The 25,442-nt window shown below is 39.4% G+C and overlaps 1 protein-coding gene across 1 annotated transcript in view; it reads right to left on the minus strand.

Moving 5' to 3' along the window:
• RAI14 (retinoic acid induced 14) overlaps positions 1-25,442 on the minus strand; it is an 87,712-nt gene that overhangs the window by 30,920 nt on the left and 31,350 nt on the right. The window contains exon 3 of the mRNA XM_061348026.1: positions 5,201-5,331. Coding sequence (XP_061204010.1) covers positions 5,201-5,331 — 131 coding nt within the window. The remainder of the gene's footprint in view (positions 1-5,200; positions 5,332-25,442) is intronic.

Consider the following 25,442-nt stretch of genomic DNA (forward strand, 5'->3'; position numbering starts at 1 on the left):
GGCGGTGTTCAAGGCCAGGTTGGATAGAGCCTTGGGTGACCTGCTTTAGTGTGAGGTGCTCCTACCCACGGCAGGGAGGTTGGAACCAGAGGATCTTATGGTCCTTTCCAACCCAAACCATTCTATGATTCTATGAATTCCACTCCATGGATTTCATTTAAAAGTCTGCATTATTATCAATACAGCAAAGTTTGTATGAAATGTGGATTTTTTCATTTATCAACAAAATATAAAATCAAAGTTAAGTACTGCTGCTCCATTACAGATGTAAGAACATTCCCTCTCACTATACATTAACAATCGGCTCATACTGAAGGTAACAGAAAGTTAATTAGCCCAATTTAGTATTCTGACAGTGGACAGCTTTGCCCAACCATATCCAGATATTTAATTAATGTTTCTATGTGTTAGTCTAAAACAGAAGTCAGATTTTCAGGGAACTTAATATCAACATTTTAATTGAATTGTATTCTTAACAGTGCTGCAGGGGAGAGTGAGAAAAATAAGGAACAATCAGGATCTGAACCTGAAAAGAACTTCAGTAAAGTTTTGTAGAAACAAAAGCATTTACACCCAAATCTCCACAGAAATAGACTTTACAAGAAATCTTGGAATATGAACCAGATTTCAGCCATCTGTTGATCAGAGATAAAACACAGGTGGAGATCACTGTGGTATTCTTTATTTTGTCCAGGCTCCGAAACCGCGACATTTTTGTGACCATCTGGACCATCATAAATTAAATATTCTGATACAAATTAATTATAAAATATTTTGTCATATCAGGTCACTGGAACACCAGTGAACTCCATTCCTGAAGAGGTGACAATCCTCAGGCTCTAGACCTTTCTTGCAGCTCCCACACTGCTCCAATTTTTAAAAGACTAGTAGAAAATCTAATATGCTTTTCTAGTGTTAAGGAAATTTTAAGAGATGACACAAGGTCTGTACAAAAGAAGCATCTTCTAGAGCATAGTGTTACACAGAGGACCCTCAACACACAGGCAAGAAAATAATTGTAGAATCACAGAATGGTTTGTGTTGGAAGGGACCTTAAAGATCATCTAGTTCCAAACCTCCTGCTTCCTAAAGGATTTATAACAATTTCTATCCAAGAAAGGGAAGATAATACAACTATTCTTCCACTTCATAGACTATTCTGACTTCTCCATTTTGAAAATCAGCTGTCTAGATCATTTTCTGTGGTTTTCTTTCTCAACTAAAACAGTATAATGACTGCAGTAAATCTGTACTCTTCCAACAGCTTCCTTTAAGATAAATATTATTACATATAAGAAAGGATCTCTCAAAGGTAATTAAAACCTGATTTACCTTTTGAACAGTGATGTGCTTCATGCCACTCACCCCACCTCCTTATACAATAAGATCCAAAACAGAAGAGAAAAATGAATGCTATGCACATGATAAATATGAAGGATTGGAATTTTCAGTTCAGCCTCCAAGGCATGAACATTCTGATTCAAATGAAAATATATCATTTCTACTAACTGCTATTGACAACAGTGAAAGAGTCCTTAAAGAGGGAATTTGTGGCGATTTCTAAAGCTTTTTTACCATTGTCAGGCTCATTTTATAAAACAGCTGATTCAACTGTAGTTAAAAAAAACCTGAAAGACCCCTATTTTTTTTTTTTTTTCATTTAATAGCCATAAGCACTTAATTCTAGTTCAGTACCTTACAGAAACGTGCCAACACAGCAGTGATGGACTGGTACACAGGCAAAATAACTTTAGGACAAGGAAGTACTGCCATTTATACATTGTGAAACCTTTCCAAAATTCTGTCCCTTCCTCCCTTCCCCACAGTAATAGCAGCAGCTTCTTTAAATAACAGCACATTTGGTCACTTGCTCTTATGGAAAGTGCAGTACATAAATTAACGCTGCCGTTCTGAAAAGGCTCTCTTTGAAAACACCTTTTTGTTAGTTTAAGTGGGATTTAAATTATCAGATTCCAGACTGGAAAGTACTGTTTTGTTGTTTAAGGAAGCTGGACAAAAAACCCCTATCTGGCAGAATAAGACTACAATGGCAGAGTCAGATTTCCAGATAGGTTCTTTTACAAGTGTGCTTGGCAATAGTCTGTGCTGTGTAAGTGGGAGCAACAATAGGGCTGTCAACTTATGCCGAAGGTGGTTTTGCTTCATGGCCTTAAACTTGATTTATTGTTTATAGAAAGGACTGAGTCAGAGGCAGGGTAGTGGTATGGAAAGTCAGAAAACACGTTTAATTATTCTGACCATACATTTTTAAATACTTTTTTTTAAGAAGTACTTCTGGAAACTTAAACTGCCTTATAAAAAATCTGTAAATATTACCTCTAAGAAATTTACTGGTAAATTTTAATTAAGATGCTCATTAATTTAAGCATCTTTATTTTATTGTCTGTGGGCAAGCCACAAAGAAAATGCTGTACAGGACAAAGGCAAAAGAGGACACAGGTGAAATTTAGGTATTTATGTCCAAAACCAAGCCAGACCTGGAGCACACTGTATGGACTCAATGGAATGATGCATACAATACTTAATAAGACAAACAAAATCCTGGATTCTGGTCTCTGTTCCTCGCAGATCAAGCATTTTGTATTAAGAAGCCATTTAATTATAACACAAAAACTTAGAAGTACCCTTTAAACATGACAAATTAGAATCCTCTCCACCTTCTGTTTAAAATAATGTCTAAATACCTGGGCAGTATCAAGAATTGTTTGTAGGATTAGTTACAAAACGAGTAAGCAGGACCTTAAAAGAAACCTTAAGGCAACAGACAACGACAGACCTAACGAACCTGCACTGCAACATGTAATTGTTTCTCCTTTTTCTGCTTTCGAGCACATTCCAAAGTCTCTAATCTCATTATGCATGTTGTTATATAATTAGATCCATCATGATGTTCTGGTTAGTCACCTTCAGTCTAATTGTGTAAACAAAGGCATCAATATATACAGGGATCAATAGACCACTCCTCCAAAGAGCTCCCTTCCCACATGGCACTGCAGTATACTGTCTAAACTGTAAACAGTGAAATCTGAGCACAATGGTTGCCAGTTGTCCCAGAAAAACCTCTCCAGATTGCCATTTCCCAGCATGAGAGTCTCCCATGTTCCAGATGAGGTATCTGACAAACTAGCATCATGCTTCCGCATGACACTAACAAACCTCAGCGCTGCGCTGCACTGCAGCAGGGTCCATACTGCGAAGCAGAGATACAGCTATGTTAGGTACCCATAACTGTGTAGGAACTAAGCCCTGGCATCATTCATCACTATGCATCATTCATCACTGTGCAGGAATGAAGCTCTGGCATTGCACTGCACTCTGCGGAGGAGAAAGAAGCCTAACTCTAAAGAAATGATGTCTCTAATTCATTTTGTACACACTAAAAAAAGACTCTGAAGTGGGAAAAATGCAAACAGGACACTGCCCATTATTAATAAGCCATACTGGATAACGTTTCAGGGTCATGATGCTCTTTGGCAGCTCTGCCTCTCTAGATCCCTGTCATTGTTTCTACACCTGTCAGCCTTTATCTTTCAAAACAGAGACAGAAATAACCCCAGCAGTTCTGCTAAGTTTCTGAAAGCACTGGAAACAGAATGAGAGTTGACATGCTTTATTTCTGTAGCACAGCAATAGTATTTTTCTCTGTTCTTCTTTTAAGAAGTCTTTTAAAACACTACAGAGAAATAACTAAAAAAGTGATAATTAAATGAACATATAAACCAAGCAGAAGCAGAAATCTTCATAGCATTAATTCACATTTGTTCCAAGCAATTACCATTAGTAACAGCATCATTAATATATGATGATCGACTTCTTTGTAGTTGCAATTAAAAAGAAAAAGGGTGAATATGCAGTACATTTCTGCAAAGCTGAAAATCACTGCACCAGATCCCTACAGTTACAATCCTATTTCTTAAGAGCTGAGGCTTGTATCTACTCACTGATGATTTCAGTCTTAGCTGGTTCCCTAGAAAAATTCACAGTATCAAATTATTTGGGAATTGTGAAAACCAGGTGTTAGACTAGATATAGTGCAGCTTAAGAATCTAACTTCAAAGTTATGTTAACTGTAAAAACATGCAATGCTAAACAGCTGTAATTCAGAAGATTCAATGCAAGTCACGCTTTGATTATTTGCAAAAGGAAAACATGTATATGAAATGTTTTAAAATTAAAAACATATTAAGCGTGGAAAAAGCCCACTTGAAATAATTAGAGGTCTTGGACTTCCGTGGTAAGGAAGTGCAGGTCATTTTGAGTCACGGCCATCATTTAGTTTCCTCAGATGCAGAAAAGAAACACAGAAGCTGTAGGAAACTAAGACCAAGCAAGAAGCAGAGCATGAGTCAATAAATGTAACCCAGAGGTAATTTGTTAGAACTTATAATTTGGTATAAACTGCCTTGTGCTGCCTCTCCCAAGACTAAAAAACGTTTTGCTTTCCTCCCACCTATCCAGCATTTTATGAAAGCTTTGGTTCTGTCATGGGATGCCTATTTCTCATTTATCCATTTAATCATCTTTTTATGCCATAAGAATGGAAGTTTAAAGATAGCAATCCCTTGGCTGTAATACTTTTCCTGGAATCTCTCATCTTCCACAATTCAGAATGCTCACAGGAGAACAAAAAGTAGAAGAAGAAAACAGAATACATGAAATATATTGAGACTGCAAAAGGCATCTCGTTCATACAAGACTTTCATTGCCAAACTATAATCAGAACAAGGAAGAGCTGCACAAATCATTAGCATCGACAAGATTTTAAAACTCAGTCACCATTCATTTCAAAATAACCCCTTAGAAAGAAGACTTATTTTAATTTCTATGTCATTAAACCAATGTTCATGGGAAAAAACAGCCCCAAAGATCAATGTCTTTTGGAGTGTGCAGTCTGCAGGGTGGCATAACAATACCAAGTTCCAATATACCCTGTCCTAAAATGGCTCTAATCTACCCAGCAATTCATGTTCAAGTTACCTCAACACGTTCGTGATTCTGAAATGGCATTTTAAATGTAGAATTATAGACTATCAGAAAGAGCTTTCCAGAATATACTGTGCTTCAGATGAAAAAGAAAACTTCATTTTCAGGATGGTCACTGGTTCTTAATTCATGGACATACAAAGCTGGTTTTCCCCCCCACCTTGTGCTTATATCACGTGTTCCAAGTTGTACTTACGCAGTTTTGCCCTCACTGTCTTGTTTGGTGGCACTTGCTCCCTTTTTGCCCAGCAATGAAGCCACTTTCTCAGGATCACCATTCTCCACCGCCTGCAGCAGCCGATCGTCATTCTTATTCCACTCATTGGTCTGGAGTAAAAGAAAAAGAGGGGAGAAATACTGTTAGTACCAGCACTGTGTCCAGACTCTCCAGAATGATCCAGAACACTTTCATCACAATAGAAAGCTGAAGCAAAATCCCAACTCTAAGAAATGGCACAGAGAAAGCTGCACAGAAGTAATTTGCAATCTGTGCAGCACAGGTTCCCAAGGACTTAATGGTTGAAGCCAGGGCCTAAGTGACCACTGAAGATGATCTCTAACACGGAAATGCTGTAGAAGAGTAGTGCAGGAAACAAAAAAAAATCCATTTGCTGTACTTTAAAAAGTTCTTTGTTTGTCTTGTCCTGGTTTCTATTTTGGAGCTATACTGGCCCCACCAGATCATCACATACATCATGTGGATGAGGTACCCCAGTTGATCCACACCCCACCCTAGCAACACAAGGCCAGCCAAAACTTTGAATATCTAAGACTTTTCCCAGCTCACACTTTGTAGAGAGTAAGAGACTAAGTAACTGCCCTTTGCAGACTGTAACTAGCTTTACTGAGCTTCTATCATCCACTTTTGTCTTAAAAACAAACAAATCAGCCACTCAGATAGACGGCACATTTCTAGTGCTGCTGAAAGAAAAGATGACCACCCTACATTTAGTTCTTTCCAATCTTAATCCACTAAGTCTTTTTGATCCTTCTCATCAGCTGCATCAGGGAAAGTACATTTCTTCCTAAAGTAAGGATTCCCCCTGTGAACTTTAGGACATGGCCTGTTTCCTCTACCAGACCTCCAAGCTGGATCTAGCAAGACACTAAGAAAACAGAGGACAGTTAACCATCTGTATCCCATGTGATCACACCAAAACAAGCTCTGGAAAAGGAATCAAAGTTGCACCCATGCCTCCTAGTCTGGACCCAGTCTTCAGGAAGACAGCAATCTGGTGCAATAAACAGCTGCATTTAGATTCAATGTTATCACCCTGCTACAGGCAGGAGAGGTATCTTCAACAGGCTATGGCTTTCTCTTTGACATCAGTCAGCTCATCTTCAGAATGACTAATCATTCATTAGCCTTCAATTTCTACAAAACTTTCAGAATGACTAAACTCATATTAATACACTCCTTGAGAAATACTGAACTTAAAATCCCACTTTCTCCTGATGCTCTACACAGACTTTCGCCTCCAGCTGAACAAAAGATTTGATGTTTCTCTGTCTGGACTTGTGAGGAGAAGCGTACAAGGTGCACACTGATGGGAACTAACTCCACAAGCTGTGCACACCCAAAAAATCAAAACAGGAGGAAAGTGTTCCAGGTTATTAGTTATTTAAAAAACAAATAATTAAAAAACCTCCACCAAACGTTAGGGAGAGTGCACTCTGAGCAGAAGAGGAGAGAAGAGTTGCAAGACCACTACCTGGAACGAAGATTATGAATGGCAGCTCTGTCAAAGGAAGTTGTATGCAGAAGACAAAGAGCAACTACAGGCTATTATGGCAGCCGTGTGACTGGTGGGTAAAAGCACATCAAGCATTCTTTATTCTTTTAACAGTGGAATAAACCTGTGTAAACCCCAGAGCATTAATTACATTAGCAAAAAATTGTTTCCTCTAGCAGTATTTAGACTCCATGACAATGAGTGTCCAGCCAAGCAGCAAGCTCCACCTAAAATGAAAGACGTATATTCGTCATTTCAGGAGTTTCATGCTTTAAAGGCAGCCTATTATGAAAAGCAGATGTTACAAAAAATGTATTTTACTTGCAAATAAAATGTTTCAAAGCTAACACTTTGTCTGACAGCACATTATGCTTTCAGTTTTGGAGTTTGTCCTGTTTCTGTGGGTTTTATTATTCAGTCATGTAAGATACAGGGTATTTGATGAATCACCCTTACCCACAAATCACCAAGATGACTGTAAAGCATTGGTAGCATAGCATTGGTAACATCTAACTGCTGCGCTTACTTTCTTGTTTCTTTTGCATTTTAATCTTGGAAAAGAAAGGAGGAGATAGCAGGTAATGTTAACCTACACACACACACTTCTCCTCCTCCTCCCCCCTCTGTCAAACCCAATACTAACCCATACTTTGAAAGAGAAACACAACACCTAATTTAAGATTTTCTCATGACCTGAAATAACCAGTTTACTTCTGAAATATGAAACAGAATAAGCTATGGGAAAATGTTGAGATTAAGGCCTGCTGAAAATCTTTGGCAGAACAGCTTTCAGGAGAGCATTCAGTGTTTTAGTACAAAAATGGCCATGTCTTCAAGAAGCAGTTTATTAAATTGAAATCTTAACATAATCGAATATGCAGTGTTCTGGTCTAAGAAAGCTAGCACAGTAATGCCAACTCCCAAATTCAAGAAAGAGCCAAGATCAAAAGTCAATGAAAAGCTGCTGTGATAACTATATCCTTGTCTATAATTACACTGTTATTAACATCCCAGACCCAAGAGATTCCCTAATTACTCCTCAGTATGTGGAAGCTGCCCCTAGGAAATACAAAGATATTGGATGGGGAAGCCTGGAATGTTCTGAAAGTGTATCAGAGGATGATGCCGTCTTCATGTAAATAGTAGAAGATTTATGACACTTGGTATTGGCCTCTTACACGAACAGAGAGTTCAATTCATTTTTACTGTAGTTGTAGTTTTCAACCATACCCTTTTTTGTAACAAAAAATACAAACACAATTAAAGAAAGATTTCATGATGCCTTATTTAAAAAATTTCTTCCTACTTATCTCTACAGCCAAACAGATTTCCTCATATTTAAGAATTAAACAGAACTGAATGTGGACAAACCATTAAGTGACAGAGCCTCTTGCAGGGACCCTGAAAACACTCGGTTCTATCAAATTCAGTGTCAAGGAAAGGCTGCTAGTGTACCTTTCCTTATTTTTGACATGAAGATGTTGATTCTTTTTCCTGCTGAGAGGAAAGTGGTAGAGGCTGAAGGCTAGGATAAGATTTGGCAGTTATTTTTGACCACTGTTTTCAGTTCTATGCCTAATTAGTATCTCTTCTAAGCGCTGTGACTCAGAGTTGTTTAAGGAATGCATAATTTTAGAGACTGGCACATATTTAATATGCTTCCAATTGCATGCTTTCAAAGGCCCTTTCCAACCCTAACCATTCTATGATTCTATGTTATAACATCTCTAACACTTGTTAAATTGTACCAGTAATTTTGGTTTGCTACTGGAAAACAAAAGGATATAGGCAGTTTCTCTCCATCATTGTGCAGCAGAGTAATGCTCATTTATAAACTAAAATGGCTGTGTTCTACATAAGATGCTTAAAAGCCATCATGCTGTACGGCCCATATAATAGGTATGCATTTCTTCATTAAAGCAATAGATTCCATTCCAGAGAATTAATGAACATCTCACTATTGTAGATGAAATGTCAATTTCATATTCAAGCTTTCTCAAAATTATACACATACAACTATAATGCAAGTTATATAAATTTATTTACAGACCTAATTTTATTTTCAAAATTAAATTAGGGATAAATCACACTGAATAAATAACTATGCAATCTTAAATAGTTGCTCAAGTATTCCCCTGATAGGACTGATTTTTTTCTTCCCCACTGGGTTCAAAACAGCAGCTTTGTAAAGTGCATTCCAGAAGTTAAAGATACAGCTAATAAAATAAATGGCATGCAACAGACTCTCAGAAACATCCATTCCAATAGAGAATTGTAGCCCTATCATTCATTCTCTTCAGGAAAAAAAGGGAAAGAAAATATATATGATACTGAGAAGGACCCGGTACCCAGGACCTGGCAAGCAAGTAGGAGGCATTTAAGTCAATAGGGCTCTCATAGTGCCTCATGTAATTAAAAACTGCACAGCTGCTGCTGCCCAGAGGAGAACTCTGAATAGGGGCAGTGACGGCTGCATTATGTACACTTTCTGAACTTCTGGTTAGGGTATTCCCACCTATGGTTAATGGCATTCAGTGTAAAAGCCACCCTGAACTGCCGTTTGTCATGCAGCACTAGCATTTGTTTTTCCTGGAAAACATGCACAAGAGATGCTCCCTTCTGCAAAAGTACTTGAAGAACTGAGGCGGCCAGCATAACTGGAGACCATAACTTCATAAACCCACTGCAACCTCATAAATGATCCCATTCCACTTATCCAGGCTGCACAAACACTTGTGTAAGGCCCTTTCTTCAACTGCCCCTGTGTCACATCCTAGGCTCCTCAGCACTCTTCTCTTGCTCCCTCTGTCACTAGGCTCCCTCAGCACTCTCCCCTTGCTTTTATGTACACCCACTGACTTTCACTTTTCATCCACTTAACATTGCACCATCCACCAAATAGCCTATGGCAAGTTTCAGTCCTGTTACTACCACTCTTTCAGGTGGTATAAATGAATGTTTCCTTTCATGTCAGATGCCTAGACATGTAACACGCTGAGCAAACCCACACAGGGCAGACCAAACTGAAGGTTAACACAATTAGCAGAAGGGTCTTCAAGAGTATCCCTAGTATAACACCAGAGCAACAAAGCAGACTCAAGCCGCTAAGCAGGTACTTTTCATCACAATAACGCTAAGGGTTTTTTTTTTGTTGTTGTTTTTACTTGTTTTGTGTTAAGAGCGTTGCAAATTTTGCAAGATAACCAAATGAGTAGCCCAGCATGACAGATGGTGCTATACATGTAACATGCAAATAAAAACCCCCATCAGCTCAGTGCAAAGGTAAACACGCACATAATGAATTTGGAAGAATCTGACCCTGGAAAAGACTGCTAATGTGGGGTTTCTTTATCCCCACCCACCCACTCACCCCACTCTCCCGCCCTGCTTCTGTAGGCCACAAGCCAAACAGTTATCAACAATTCCTTCAAACAATTAACATTCCGCAATAACAATGGTTTGTGAACACATGCAAAACTCAGCTCAAGAGACACGTTTCAACTTTATATAGGAAAACCAGTGCTTCACTCAGTACTTCTTCAGGTTGGGGGTGGGGTGTGGATGTGATTTTGTTATGGTGTTGGGTGTTTTAGTTAGCATTTGCATACTGCTGAATTTAGGTAGCAACAACAGGCATTACATATGAAGAAGCAAATTAAAGCTTCTTAAAGATCAAGAAGTGCAAGGTTTTGGATAAAACAAGGAATTTTCAGTCATGCCCAAGAACAGTGAATCTTTCCCTATTAATAACTGTATAATTATGCAATCCGTCATCCCTAATAAACACTAACTGCAACAATTACCTGCCATGCTGAAGCAAGGAATCACAAGTACAACACAGTGATAGCTGAAAGGATGGTAAGACAAAATACAAACATCAGGTGGCTTAGCAGAGGTGGGTTTACATTTCTCACTGAAATCTAACATCCCTCACAAGTATGCTCTTTAGTCTTAAATTTTCACTTTTCAGATAGGAAACCATGCTGTATGACCTCAGTCAGACACATCTCTCTGCTAACAGTTAAGTGTTTTCCATATTTAAACATCTAGGAACCTGAGAAAAAAGTTGGCAGGAAAGAGCTCGTCATGCTTAAGGTGGAAAGCCACTCCTGCACAATGCACTGGACTGAAGGTTAATGGAGTAAGGCAGAGGGCAGCAGAGAAGTGATGGGCTTGAGTTAACATCATCAGTTTATGATTAGTGATTAAAAAGGGCACGATACTCAAGCCCAATGCAGACTGCTCACACCACCTTCAGTGGTCACTGTGAAGATAGGCTGAACTCTCAAAACTGCAGCTCCATCCACCACAGACGCACAGTTCAGCAGCAGTTAACAACAGTAGTTGAACTGATAGTTGTCAACCATCTGTCTCCTCTAAGGTTCCTCTGTCTATGCACAGGTTATTTCCTCTGCAAACCCAGAGATAATTCTATGGTTGCAAGATACTAACAGAATAGTTACCCTATTCTTAGGGATGAAACTTTCCAGTAGAAGTCCTCCATTACTGGGATCACACACAGCGTGTTGAGGAACTGACAGGCTGTTTTGAGTCCAAAGAGAAACCTTCATATCAAAGCCTACTTCTTTTAGTAATTAAAGCTTGCAGTACTCATTTTACATATCGCTTTATCACAAAGTGAAAATTTTCCTTTCTAGAACAGAAACTCAATAATTAAAAAATATATAAAAGGTACCCATTCCTTTTCCAACACCATCACATCAGGATATTAAGCCTCAGGCGCCTTTGAGATTATTGATAAATGTCATGCAAGAAATAACAACATATTAGGAGAGCTGGTAGCTCTACTTAGCACTTGTACACAGTGTTTTCCATGTGCAAAGACCTAAGCAAACATGAACTGGACAACAACTTTGTTTCTTTATCTTTGGCATGCAGCCTACAGGAGATGATTTAAGTGACCTTGCATTGTTGCAAACCTACTGGAGACAGTTATCTGCCCTGAAATCAGAACTGCAGGGAAGCTAAGTAGCAAATTCCTGGTAATTTCAAACTCAGCAATTTGCTGTCTGAAAAGGAAAGAAATACTTAAAGCCTGGCGTCACAAACAATCACATGGCAAAGCCACTGAACACCACTGCATCACAAGGTCAACCATGAAACTCCGCATGTGCTGGACTTCCCAAGAGAGTCTTAAATACAAGAACAATCCCATTGTAGATAATGCATGGACTAGACAAAACATCCCTCAAAGTGAAAACAAAAGATGATGGCTTTTCTCAAAAGAATGGTTCGTCTGAAGAAGTTATAACCTAGGGTCAGCGGTATGTGGGTAAGTAGGCTACACCTTTCCCTGACCTCCATCCCCAATTTAGACATTGTATTTGCCAGTAGCAAGCCTCTCTGGTTGGAATAGAAATCTCCCTTGCAGAGAGAGAGCAGGGTGTTGAGCTTATTAGCAACATCTTATCCAAACCTGTGGCAGTAGCTCCCAGGACATTCAGAGGTCAGCAGATGCTGATGTCCCCCAGGTCCCTCTCAGCTAGTGTAGCTCCAGCTCTTTCCTGTACATTTCAGTCTGCCCATGGCAGAAACATAGCATCAGTGGCATTGTAAGCTGACCTCTCTTGTACTGCACTCCACCGGGCAGCACTCTGAAGGCCATGCCAAAAGATGCTATGTTCATTAACTTCACCACAAGTGAGGTCTTGACCTCTAATTAAGTTGTCAAAAACAAAGCGTGACAATGGTTTTCAAATTCATAGTGATATCATCTACATGTTGCTAATTGCTACAACAGAAATAGCCTTTTCCAGCTTCACTTGACCATCCATGTTCCCTGTTTTAGGTGACCAACAGCTAATAATATTAATTCTATAAGAAGACAAAACATTTGCAACTTACAGAGCTTACATACAAATTTCTATAAAGGTTGAAACAGCAGCAGTAATGCAAGTAATGTGACCATCTTACAACCACAAGTGTTAATGCATTGTCCTTCTGCTTCTTGAGCTCCTGTGCACAGCTGGGGTAACTGTCCACACAAAACACACAAAGTTTGTTTGACACTGCTGACTGTATTTCTGTCAGACCATGAATTCCGTTTGAACCGGAGGTTAAAAGCACCATGGGGAAGGCAGGAAGAGTTGGAGTGAATGAACAAGGACTGCAAACAAAAGACTAACGGTAGCTTGTCAGTAAACCTTGATAATTATCCATTCATTGGGTAGCCCCTGTAGATAAAGAAGTGATTATTATCCAAGCAAGCCGTTTTTTCATGCTGAACCCCAGAATAATACAACTGAACAGCAAGTCACTCAGCAGGGCACTTCGGTCAGCCAGTGAGGCTGCTTGGAAATTTTCCTGGCAAAAGGGGACCACAAGCTGTGATATGAAAGGGTCTTTCACCAGTAGAGAAGGGGAAAGATGACCTGACTGAAATGGTCATTGGAGACTGCAGGTTTGAGGGGGTGGGGAGAGGAGATGTAGGAAAAAGTTAGTACAGTTTTTGCTTAAATAATGACTGGAATCTGCAGCTTGTGAGCTGTGCTCCAAGAACACTTGAGAGAGAAATTAAAAGAAGAATGGGAAGAAATGCAATTAAGTTTGCTGTTTTGCTGATAGTTTCTTGTTTGTTTTGGTTTTGTTTTGCCTTTCCCTCCCCCCCTCCTTCGATTGTTGTTGTTTTGCTTGTTTTACAAACCTGTGTTTGGTTTCACAATTTCACTGAATTTAAAGGCACAGTAATCACAGCCCAGTACACGGAATCTGCATAGTTAATAAAGCATACATAAGCAGTCTCTTTGTATCTCAGCTGTAAGAGTAAGAGAGTCTGAGTCCAGAAGTCTTCAAGGGAGAGCATGACAGAGTCCACTCAGACCAAGGAATACAGTTAACCCACATCTAGTGAGCTTAGAGGCATGTAGTAGAGTTCTGTGTAGGCTGAGATACCCACAGCTCATATATGCTGATCATTTCACTAGTAAAGACCACAATGTATTTTTCTTCCAGCTACTACTTTCAGACTTTAAAAAAAAAATAATCAATCTTTGCATTTGAGGAACAGTAAGATTTCATGTTAACATCACATCTATGTACATTAAGATTTATAATTTCTTTAAGCAGTTACTGGTGTTTTCATGTAACCAGTTTCATTCCAGTGGAGACAAAGGAAGTGATGAGCAAAGCACAACATTCAAGGCATTAGGATAAAATAAGAAAAACTAGATCTAAATCATTAGCAACATACCCCCAGGTCACTGACAGTAAGTTCAGCTACTGCCCATTTGTTGTCACCTCACTCATCACCAATACAGCAACTGGAGATTTATCTCTACTTTGAGATAGCAAAGGGTATAACAGTAACAACACCACATGCAATTCATCATTCGCAGTAAGACAGAAGAAAGTAAAGTGAAGAATTAACTGTGTGTATTTGTACAAATGAAGCAATGTTTATTCTAACACAGGTTAAAAACACAAGGGACTTTTTAAAAATAAAAGATCTATATCAATCTTCTCTGAAGCTACCATCTCTCATTGTTCTGCCTTTTCACATAGTTCTTAAGATCTGAGCTAGAACTAACTCAGATGACAGCTCTACAAATCCTGAAATTACTCAGTAAACGTTACTAAAACTAAAATACACCTTACAGAACTACTCTTTATTGCTGGACACATGGCAGTTTTTTCCTTCAAAAAAATCCATGGGGTGTCAAAACACAGACTTAAAAAACCCCACACATTTCTCTAGTGGTTATCCAATGACCACCAAGAATCCTCAGGTTTCCTTTACACTTAATAAAAATATGTAAACAAGAAACTTACAATCAGCATGAGATGCATGGAAAAGACTGTTTTCTAATAAAGTTTAAGACTAAAAAACTACAGAAACATCAGATTTTAGGTATGTATCAAGGTCAAATAGCAACTCACATAAGGTCTTTCAAGTTTTCAGGATTTTTGTTGCAAAACTGCTTCACAATCAGTTGAGAAAAAGAAATTATGAGATTTAAAGTGAAATTGGCTGGACAATCTAGTATCACCTCTCACGTGCTAAATGTGTTTCAGTGGTAAGCAGGCTGTAAGATACAGGGACAATGCCAACTATGCAAACAGTTTGTTTATTCAGCTATTGTGTTGACTATCTTGCATTCCTCACTACTGTGTTAGATACAATGTTTGCAAAGATCAGAGTGTGCCCAATAACCAAGGCATACATACATCAGAATTTTCTGGTTTGAGACAGTAACAGGAACTGCCTGCTTGCTTTCAACTTTGCTTTTAAACTCAGTACCACTTATTTCTCGGTATGACTATCTAATCTGAGTACGTCTACCTAAAGTTTTGGTAACACCGTCCAGTTTCTGTTGCCCAGTAAATTTAGTCAGAGAACTTAGGTACTTGCCAGGTCTTCTTGCTTTCAGATAGGCAAACGGACAATCACTGTGCTGGAACCCACTCAGCCGCAACATTGCCCCACTTGCTAGGACTGGCACTTTAGTCCTATGGCGCCATCTTTCCCCCTGTCTCCTGCTAAACCTCTCCAAACATTGCTTATCTTGCCACTCCTGCATAATAAACTGGCTTTCACTAAATTTAGAGCTGCTGCCCGTTATTCTGCAAAGGGGAATAGAGTTACCAAGGCAAATCAGGAAGTCTGCAAACAAGAAAAAAAGAATTCAACACCAAGCAGGATTGTGCACTATCCAAAATTACATTAACTGATCAGTATTACTACACTGTAAGATGTGTTCATAAGGTACAAGCCACCATGGCACTTTATTTTTATATTACAACTGTCTACATGGTAGCACAGTTCACAATTAAAGTGGTTTCCTTTTTTTTTTCTCTACCAGGAAGACTGAAGTATTTACTTGACAAACCTCCATCATCTTAATATTCTCCACAAGCACCAGAAAATATCTTAGATGGTTGTTTTTAGAACCACTTCACATTCTTTTTTTATATCTACTAGAATGTCATTGTAGGAAGCAATACAATTTCAAAATTCATAACAAAACATGTATCAATCTCTAAACTATTCAGAGTAGAAAAACAGTCTATTTATAGTTGAATTTGTCATTCTTGTAAAGGACATATCCACTGTTACAAGGTTATAGCCTTCTATTCCGAAACCCATGACAAAGCCAAACAAAACACAGTGCATACAGAGAGAGAAATCCCTGTTCCAAGAAATTATTTTGTTTGGAGTATTCAAGGGCTCTACTCAATCTCCAAAAGTACTTCATAACTACAAAAGAAGGCAAAAAAGTTTCACTGTCTGATCTTCATGAGGCCACTGATAGATGTTTGTGCTGTGGATTGACCTCTAGATCTAATATTTGTCAATCTCCAAAATCAAATATTTAAGCAGGAAACTAAGCTTAGCTGCTTTTACTTCCACAGGTGCAATAAGGGATAATCCAAGACTCACAGGAAAGTTATGCCTAAAATAGATTCCCATTTGGATTTAAAAAATTGGGAAAGCAAGCAATTGTTTTGCATGAAAATAGAATCCACTTTAGCAGCCAGAGAAGCATGTGAGATTTCACACACCACATCTTCCCACACTGTTTATCCTCCACATCACATGCACCAAGAATCAGACAAGTTTTTTATGCATCATTCTCTATGTGGAACATTCAACTGCACACACGTGACAGGCCTCAAGTAAAAGGAGACAAAGAGCAAGCAGGCAGTCACTCTGATTCCTTCCCTTGGGCCTCACTTGCAGAAGGAGCCCCAATTTCTTTACAGTGATACATAATAACATGCACAGCTCTTATGCAGATTTCCTGTTGAATAGGCATGGATGGCCTCACCTTCCACCTGGCGAGAGCCAGAGCTGCCACACCATCTTCCAAGCAGTGGTGGAAACCCAGTTTGGGCTGCCCCAAGCTACTGCTGGGGCTTAGCTCTTGCCTGTTCAGTGACTGAGCTATCTGCTGCCTGGCAGAACCACCGCAGTCTAGTATTAATGGACCAGTCTACGCATAAATAAACCTCCCATTCTCATCTGAATATTCTTATCCATGTGCAATTTACTAGAGCATTAAGTGCTATTCCAATAGTGCTCTTGCTGATTTGGATGCCCTGAACCTCACCAAACATGCCAGGATTATTCACTCAATATGACAGAAGTCACACACAGACTTATCTTTTTCTTTTTTTTTTTTTTGTTTAATTAAGGATTCACTTGGCTCTTATTAATTACTTCTAGGCTGGATTATATTTGCATGCCACAGTCATTAAGTTACTCTCCTCATTACAGATAAGTGCTGCCAATGCTTTGTGTGTCATAGTCTTGATCCCCCTCTGTGAGGAATACTGTTGCTGCTACATCCAGAAACCCTACTTGGGTTGCTTAGTTTATATTCTAATTTCTTCACAAGATCCATGCACATTTTCTATAATATGTTCAGCAGCTCAACAACCTAGAAATTTTCACCTCCCAAATACAAAGCCACTGTGAATTAAAAATCTACAATGAAAAGATGCACAAAGCATAAAATCCTGAAGGACAGTACAGTGCCTGGTCTCTTTGGAGACAGAGCACATAATCCCATGTAAAGTAAGTGGGCCTGCTGTGCTATCAGCCCATTTCCCACCATCAAATCATCCCTGTTACACCCATAACCTCTTTGTCAGGGTCCATGGGGTGGCTGACATGAGAGAGAAAAGCCTAATAATAATAGAAGTCTTATAAAATGCTTCCCTAAAGACACCCTACCCCTTTGATCCTTACAAGCACAGCAACCTGACAAATATCCCTAGTCACGTTCCCTATTACATATGTTTATATAGATTTCAGAAATTGAGGCTGTACACTAAGGCTATACTGTATTCTTGGACTGCACCTAATGCAGTAACTATGAATAAATAACTGGTCAATTCAGACTGTTCCCAGAAGCAAATGGACAGTCAATTCTTATCCTTTTCAAAACACGCTTTTCAATAATTTATGTGAAATTGTGGAGTGAGGGCAGGAGAACAGGGATTTCTAACAGGTTTTAAGTTCTTCAAGGAAGAAAATACCCAAGAGCTTTGTGACTCATGACAAAAACGTAGATAACGTGTGTTTCTTGGATTTTTTTGTTTCTTCTAGGAATCCACGTCACAACTTTGGGGTTCCCTTCCATCTCATGAGATAGGAAACCCAAAATAGCATACAAGCATCTTTTTATTATTTTTTTTATCCTGTAATAGCATCTTTAACAGATTCAGTTAATAACTGTAAAAGGTTATATAAATAATAATAACTAACTAAATAATATGAAGATGAGGCAATTTTCATTGCCAGAGACAGCAGAAGGTTTCAAATTTTAGGGGTTAAAAAGCCCCGCTAAATTTAACAGTCTTTTGAAGATGCTAGTGTAATCCTTCCAAAACTGAAGAGAACAAATGACTCAACCATATGGCCAAGTTCCACTAAAATTCTGTCTTGTAATCATAAAATATGATGTAATGCAGTTCGGTCCCAGGAGAAGGAAAGGCGTTAGACATATGCGACATGCACAAGCATTCCCTGAATCCATCTGGCTAGCTATGCTAAAAAGGTATCACACAAATAAGCAGAGGTTTTTAGAGGTCTCCAAGTTCAATATTCTTAAACTTCCTTTTGAAAAATAAACGTGTATTGATCTTACAATCTTCATGAATGCAGCAACCATTACTGTTACAAACACTGCTCAGCTAAATAGGTATAATGAACTACTTGCTTGTTACACCTTTCTGCAGCAATAGTTTGCCATTATAAACTTCGAAAGTAACTTGTGGTTTATTACTGTTTCACACTTAAAAACATGCAAATGATAGAAAAGAAGTTTAAAGGACTATTAGAAATTCAAAGAGGTTCCCTTTTAAAAATATTGAGGGAGGCTACACATCAATTAAGGATATACATACAGTAAGTGGCAAAAGTTTTTGCATTATGTAAAGGTTGAACAAAAAAAGAGTTCTAAGAAGGAAACTGGAGCTATCACCAATAACAGGTAAAGTACTCTTCCTTGATTACCCAAAAATGTACACTAGAAGTCATCAATACCTCAGTTATTAAAATATTTCACAAAATCACTTGGAATTAATGGTAACCATCAGCACACTGTTATCACTCTTGCCATCATTATATTAAAGGCACCATTTAAGAAGCTATGCACAGATGCCTTAACTAAGCATGCAATGTCTAACAGTCCTATTAAAAAAAAATCCACTATTTATTATAGGTAGCTTAAATCCAACCACAACTCAAGACAGTTTCTACCAGAAAAATACACTCATTCTAGCATGAAAAGTAAGGAAAAATGAGAAGCAGTAATAGTTTCATTTCTCACAGTGACAAAGCTAGCAAGGGAAAATTACTAGGGACTGACTGAAATTTAAATAGTCCACAGCTTTCCTAACATCACCATTATACAATTCCCCCCTATGTAATAATACCTTGCTTGCAACAGAGACAGGGTCCTGGCAGTCACTTAAAGAGCACACACTGAGTATCCTTTTCCATACCAGTAAGCACACTTAACCACATCAACATGAAAATCTAGAGAAGCAGCAGAAACCAAGAAGCCAAGGGACTACAAGGGTGAGCAAAGAAAAGTATCCATGTTTCCTGACACCCAGCCCAATCCATATGAAACTGAAGATTTAGGAATCACCAAGTAAGATATAAAGAAGAAAACAGAGTAACTACGGAGCGTACATCAAATGTACATTCAAGCCGTTCATTCAATGCTGCATTCTCCAAAATGGCATTACGGCTGGAAAAATTTCAGGAGTGCATAGAATCACAGAATAGTTAGGGTTGGAAAGGACCTTAAGATCACCTAGTTCCAACCCCCCCTGCCATGGGCAGGGACACCTCACACTAAACCATCTCACCCAAGGCTCTGTCCAACCTGGCCTTGAACACTGCCAGGGATGGAGCATTCACAACTTCCCTGGGAAACCCATTCCAGTGCCTCACCACCCCTACAGTAAAGAACTTCCTTCTTATATCCAATCTAAACGTCCTCTGTTTAAGTTTTAACCCATTACCCCTTGTCCTATCACTACAGTCCCTAATGAAGAGTCCGTTCCCAGCATCCCTATAGCCCCCTTCAGATACTGGAAGGCTGCTCTGAGGTCTCCATGCAGCCTTCTCTTCTCCAGGCTGAACAGCCCCAACTTTCTCAGCCTGTCCTCATAAGGGAGATGCTCCAGTCCCCTGACCATCCTTGTGGCCTCCTCTGGACTTGTTCCAACAGTTCCATGTCTTTTTTATGCTGAGGACACCACAACTGCACACAGTACTCCAAGTGAGGTCTCACAAGAACAGAGTAGAGGGGCAGGATCACCTCCTTCGACCTGCTGGTCATGCTCCTTTTGATGCAGCCCAGGATATGGTTGGCTTTCTGAGCTGCGAGTGCACACTGAAGCCGGCTCATGTTCAGTTGCTCATTGACCAACACCCTCAAGGCCTTCTCCACAGAGCTGCTCCGAATCTCTTCTCTGCCCAACCCACATGTAGGACCTTGCACTTGGCATGGTTAAACTTCATAAGGCTGGCATTGGCCCACCTCACAAATGTGTCAAGGTCCCTCTGGATGGCATTCCTTCCCTCCAGTGTATCAACCGAACCACACAGCTTGGTGTCATCAGCAAACTTGCTGAGGGTGCACTCAATCCCACTGTCTATGTCAGCGACAAAGATGTTGAACAAGACCAATCATGTTGGAAAACCCCAAACCCTGAGCGACACCACTCGTTACTGGTCTCCAGCCAGACATTGAGCCATTGACCACAATTCTTTGTGTGCGGCCATCCAGCTAGCTCTTTATCCACTGAGCGGTCCACCTAGCAAACTGATGTCTCTCCAATTTAGAGACAAAGATGTCATGTGGGACAGTGTGGAACGCTCTGCACAAGTCCAGGTAGATGACATCAACTGCTTTACCACTGTCCATCAGTTCTGTAGCCCCATTATAGAAGGCCACCAAATTGGTCAGGCAGGATTTCCCCTTAGTGAAGCCATGCTGGCTGTCACCAAGCACCTTGTTGTTTTTCATGTGCCTTAGCGTGCCTTCCAGGAGAATCTGCTCCAAGATTTTGCCAGGCACAGAGGTGAGACTGACTGGTCTGTAATTCCCTGGGTCATCCATTTTCCCCTTCTTGAAAATGGAGGTTATATTTCCATTTTTCCAGTCATCGCGAGCTTCACCTGACTGCCATGATTTTTCAAATATGATGGCCAGCGGCTTAGCAACTTCATTCGCCAGCTCCTTCAGGGCCCGCTGATGGATTTCATCAGGTCCCATGGACTTGTGTATGTTCAGGTTCTTAAGATGGTCCTGAACCAGATCCTCTCCTACAGTGGGCCTAGGGTCTTCATTCTCACAGTTCCTGAGTCTGCCTTGCAAGGCTCGGGTGGTGTGGTCAGAGCCTTTGCCAGTGAAGACCGAGGCAAAGAAGTAATTGAGAACCTCAGCCTTCTCCAAAGATGGCTCCAAGATGATCCAAAACAGCGTTTGTATGAAGGAACAGACTAGAGTGCCTCAGACTCAAAAAAAGCAGCAAGTTAAGGGGGATACAAAGTTGGCAAAAAACAACAAAATGGGGGAGTTGGATGGGGATCAACTGTTCAGCATCATGTTTCCAGCACAGTGAAGGACCACCACATGGAAGTGGAACAAGGTCAAAACCAAACAAAATAAAGTTGATGGTAGACTTGTGGAATTCCTTTCAAAGGATGCTGCAGAAGCAATAGGTGGATTCAAGGAGGGCCTGATCACTTATTAGGTAGAAAGATTCACTTCAGATTTGGAAGAGATATTCATTCAAACCACAAGAAATTAATTTCCATGTTCAAAAACTTCTAGAGCTGAAAATAGTTAGCAGCTAGGAAAGTATTATGGAGAAGCATCACACACACTTGCTCAGTGCTTTCCCTTCCCTACATACACACTGACAGATACTACTGAACCAAAAGACTAAGGACCTTCAATCTGACTGTTCTGTTCTTAACAGAAACCTGTTTGGCCCCACTGCTTTTTGCACCACAGTTCCTATTCCCCCTCCTGTTCAGCAGAGCAAAAATCAGCGGAAGACCAGTATTCATACAGCCTGATGGGCAATAGGATAGGTCATGTTAGAAACACTGTGCTAAAGAACCAGGTAACCACACATGACACAATTTTTCTTTAGCAGGGAGATGGAAAGTACAAAGAAAAAAAACAGCATTGCTACTCCTCATCTGTGCTTCACCTCCCAATAAATGAACCCTTGCGCTCAAGCAACCTTTATGCTATAGCTCCCTAGCAATTTCTTGGCTCCTTCTCAAGTATTCAGAGACAATTAAGAAAAGCAAGGGAGTAATCCTGAATTCAACAGGCAAGAGCTATGTCACCACCCCAACATTTTCTGGATGCCTGGTTTAAAACCACCAGATTTTGCTATGCTGCCCTAACCACTCACACAGAAAGCTGCAATACTTTTGACTGTATGGTCTCCTCATACCACAGCCATCAATTCCTATAATCTTGTAAGAGCTTTTAATGACAACTTGAGTGAAGGGTTGAAGCCTGAACTGAGGACAGGCTACAGCCACACTTTAAGTAAGGGTTTGCATAAAAACCTAAGGATGGATAAAACAGTCATTCTGACAGAGGCTGAGGACTTTACTATAAATTTGGATCCTTCTCTATAAAAGGCTAGAACTTTAGAGGACCACCATCTATTACATTAAGTATATTTTATGCCATGCACATCCTACTGTAGAAATAGTGAACTATTTGTTGAAGCAGCCATTTTGTATATTAAACATCTTGTTTATGTACCTAAATAATGATTTGAAAAGGAAGCTCTCAAGAATTTGTCCTGCATGCTAAAAAAAAAAAAAAAAAAAACTGTCAAAGTATCAAATATCACATATCAGTTTTAGTTTATCCTTCTAAAAAAATTCACCACCCTGAAAAGAAAAAAATCAAGGACTTCTACTGGGAAAAGTTGACACAGTATTTCACAACACCCCTAAGAAACCAAATTTTAAAGATTTTTTTGGCCTGGTATGCTGTTTGAATGGGAAAATACTGACAAATCTAACAAAATGAAATCAGCCTCTTGTTACTTTTCCAGGAAAGGTTACAGTGAAGATACTGCTATTAGCAAAAATATTACTGTAGTGACTACAGAAATTACAGTGAAGTGTGAACAGACAAGTACTTCGTAACCTCACCACATAACCCTGCTATCCACTTGAAGGAAAAAAACAACAAAATGCTCTTCAGCATCTCCAAAGAACACTACGAGGCTGAATGATTATTCACTGGAAAGTGTTTCCTTAGGAGTGAGGAAAGTTTTGGCACTCACGCTGCACCACCACTACAAATTAAACCTCTGGGCTGCAGCTGTCCAAGGCTTTGTACTCAAGTCCCTGACACAACACGTTCCCTCAGGCTGCTTGGTGAATGGCTACCCAGCCACTGAACTGGTTTTACTGCGCTCCCTGTTGGAAAACTGGGCTGTTCTACAGGCTTGCCACCTCTAATGCCACTTCACTTTAGCACCAATACTGCTAATGGCACAATACATCTTTATGATTACTGGAAGGTTGTATCACGATTACTGGAAGGTTATCCGCAGCCTCCATGGCATGAAAGAATGAGCTGGGAGGCTTTTATGCACTAGCTTTTCACACTGGAAATTACAGCAAAGAATCATCATCAGGTAATGAGGAAAAGGAGAATTCCACCACTGCAGTTTTTATTTGCGATTTTGTTTTGTTTTAGTGGGCGTTTCTGGGGTTTTCTTTGTTGTGTTGCGTGATTTTTAATGAAGACAACAAATATTTTGGCAAATAAAAGACATTTTTGGAATACTGCATTAGTTGGAAATCAAAATTTTAGATAAATATTGAGCTTCATGGGTAGCCAGCCACTTCCTTAGCTTTGTTTTATTTAGAATGCGTCATGCTTTTATTTCTATGCCTATGCAGAAAGTTCTCCAAACATTTAATGTCAAACAGGAAAAGTGAAGTGGAAAGTGGATGACAGCCAGTCTAACTGAGCTTTATCAACACACTCCATACATCCTGACACACTATGCATTCTCTGAGTTACTGCAAGCGCTATAGCCAGTCATGCCACTGCTGCTTTAAAAGACATATTCTGCAAACAGACATGAGAGAATTTCAACGTAAAGTCCAAAATAACATACTATATTGTTTATGATCTGTATGTTGTTTGCATGAGATGGCAAACGCAATAAAAGGGCAAGAAAAATATCCATGTATGTAAGTAGACCTAGAAAAATCAGGTACTGTCATGAATAATTTTAATTATTTTTAAGCCATCAAAAGTTACTATGTTTAAGAAGTATTTATTTAGACTGATTAAAAAAAAAAAAAAGAAAAAACAAAACAAAAACAAACATTAAAGGCTTTAGGTTTCACTACATATGTCACTGGCTGCATGTGCACCTCTCACGAGAGTAAATCAATACTGTTTTTTAGTTGGCTGAAGGAGAAATCGGTGGCAAAATGAGTACAGAAAGATTTATTCTCAACCTCAGAAGTTTAGCATGCTTCAACACATGGTCTCTTTCAACCCTGAAAACTTGGGACTTAATGCTGAAGTCTTTCAGAAAGGTGGCAGAGCCTGTCCCACATAGATGATCTCTAAATACAACACTGGTCTGTAAGCAGAGAGCTAATTACTCCTGTCTAATGAAAAATGATGCATTTTTTTTACTGCACAAAGGCAGATATCAGCAGCACTTACTTTAGACAGAGCTATAGAATTGTGCCAGGAAAAGCCTGGTTCCCTTGGAGATCACTCCCAGACAGCTCTATCAGAATTCACAAGATACATTTTGGTAAAATACATCTCCGTTGGATACAGTCAGTCAATTTCTAGGGGCTTGAGCAGAGCACAAGGACACAAAAAAACAACCATCAAAGTAGTTAGCACTTAAACTACCCTCCCATCATAGCTAGAATTTCAACACAATGGAGAAAATAATTGTGTCCAGATCCTAGTGTATTTGGGCATATTAACACCATGGTGCAACAGGAACCTGCTACACACAATGGCCTTTATCCTGTTTGCTTGCTTTTGTTAGGGTTTATACAGCTAACAAGTATGTATCCTACTGAAGACACTGATCCAAATAGGCTTTCTCTGTACCAAATGTAGAAAATATACCAATTATTTAATTGCTTTAATACAGTATCTGAGACAGAGAAAGAGCTGGTATTTAGTGATGTGTGCTGCAACAAATACTCATGTTTATTTTTAAAAAGTAGAGCTGCAGACTCATCTTGAAATTGCTCCTTCTAAACTGAGCCTGCAATCATTTGTACCTGGAAAATACACTGTGGAGCCCCGCAAATAAACAGTCACATGAGAACTGCAAAGATCTATGAAAAAGGAGCTCAACAAATCTGTGATGATGCACAGTACCGAAGAATACTTTTGTTCCATTTCTGCAGACAGCACAAATGGGTGTTTCTTGCACCAACAGCAAAAAAAGCCAAAGAATCCATTCAAAGAGTATAATTATATCTGATTTGCATGGTTAAAGCATTCCAGTTCCCTTAACTACTTATGTGGGAGGATGGAGCATGTTATCATGGCAACCTGTTCCACACTAACTAGACTTAGCTATATTGTCTGTATTTAAATGTATTCCATACAGCTGGATCAGCCACAGGTAGTCTTCAAAAAGGTAGAAAGATTTTTCTTTTTCCCAAAACATTCACTCGCAGTCACT

This window comes from Neopsephotus bourkii, unplaced genomic scaffold (assembly GCF_033783945.1).
Source record: "Neopsephotus bourkii isolate Nb327-2 ecotype Australia unplaced genomic scaffold, CSIRO-AGI_Nbou_v1 NB_334, whole genome shotgun sequence".
Classification (NCBI taxonomy): Eukaryota; Metazoa; Chordata; class Aves; order Psittaciformes; family Psittacidae; genus Neopsephotus; species Neopsephotus bourkii.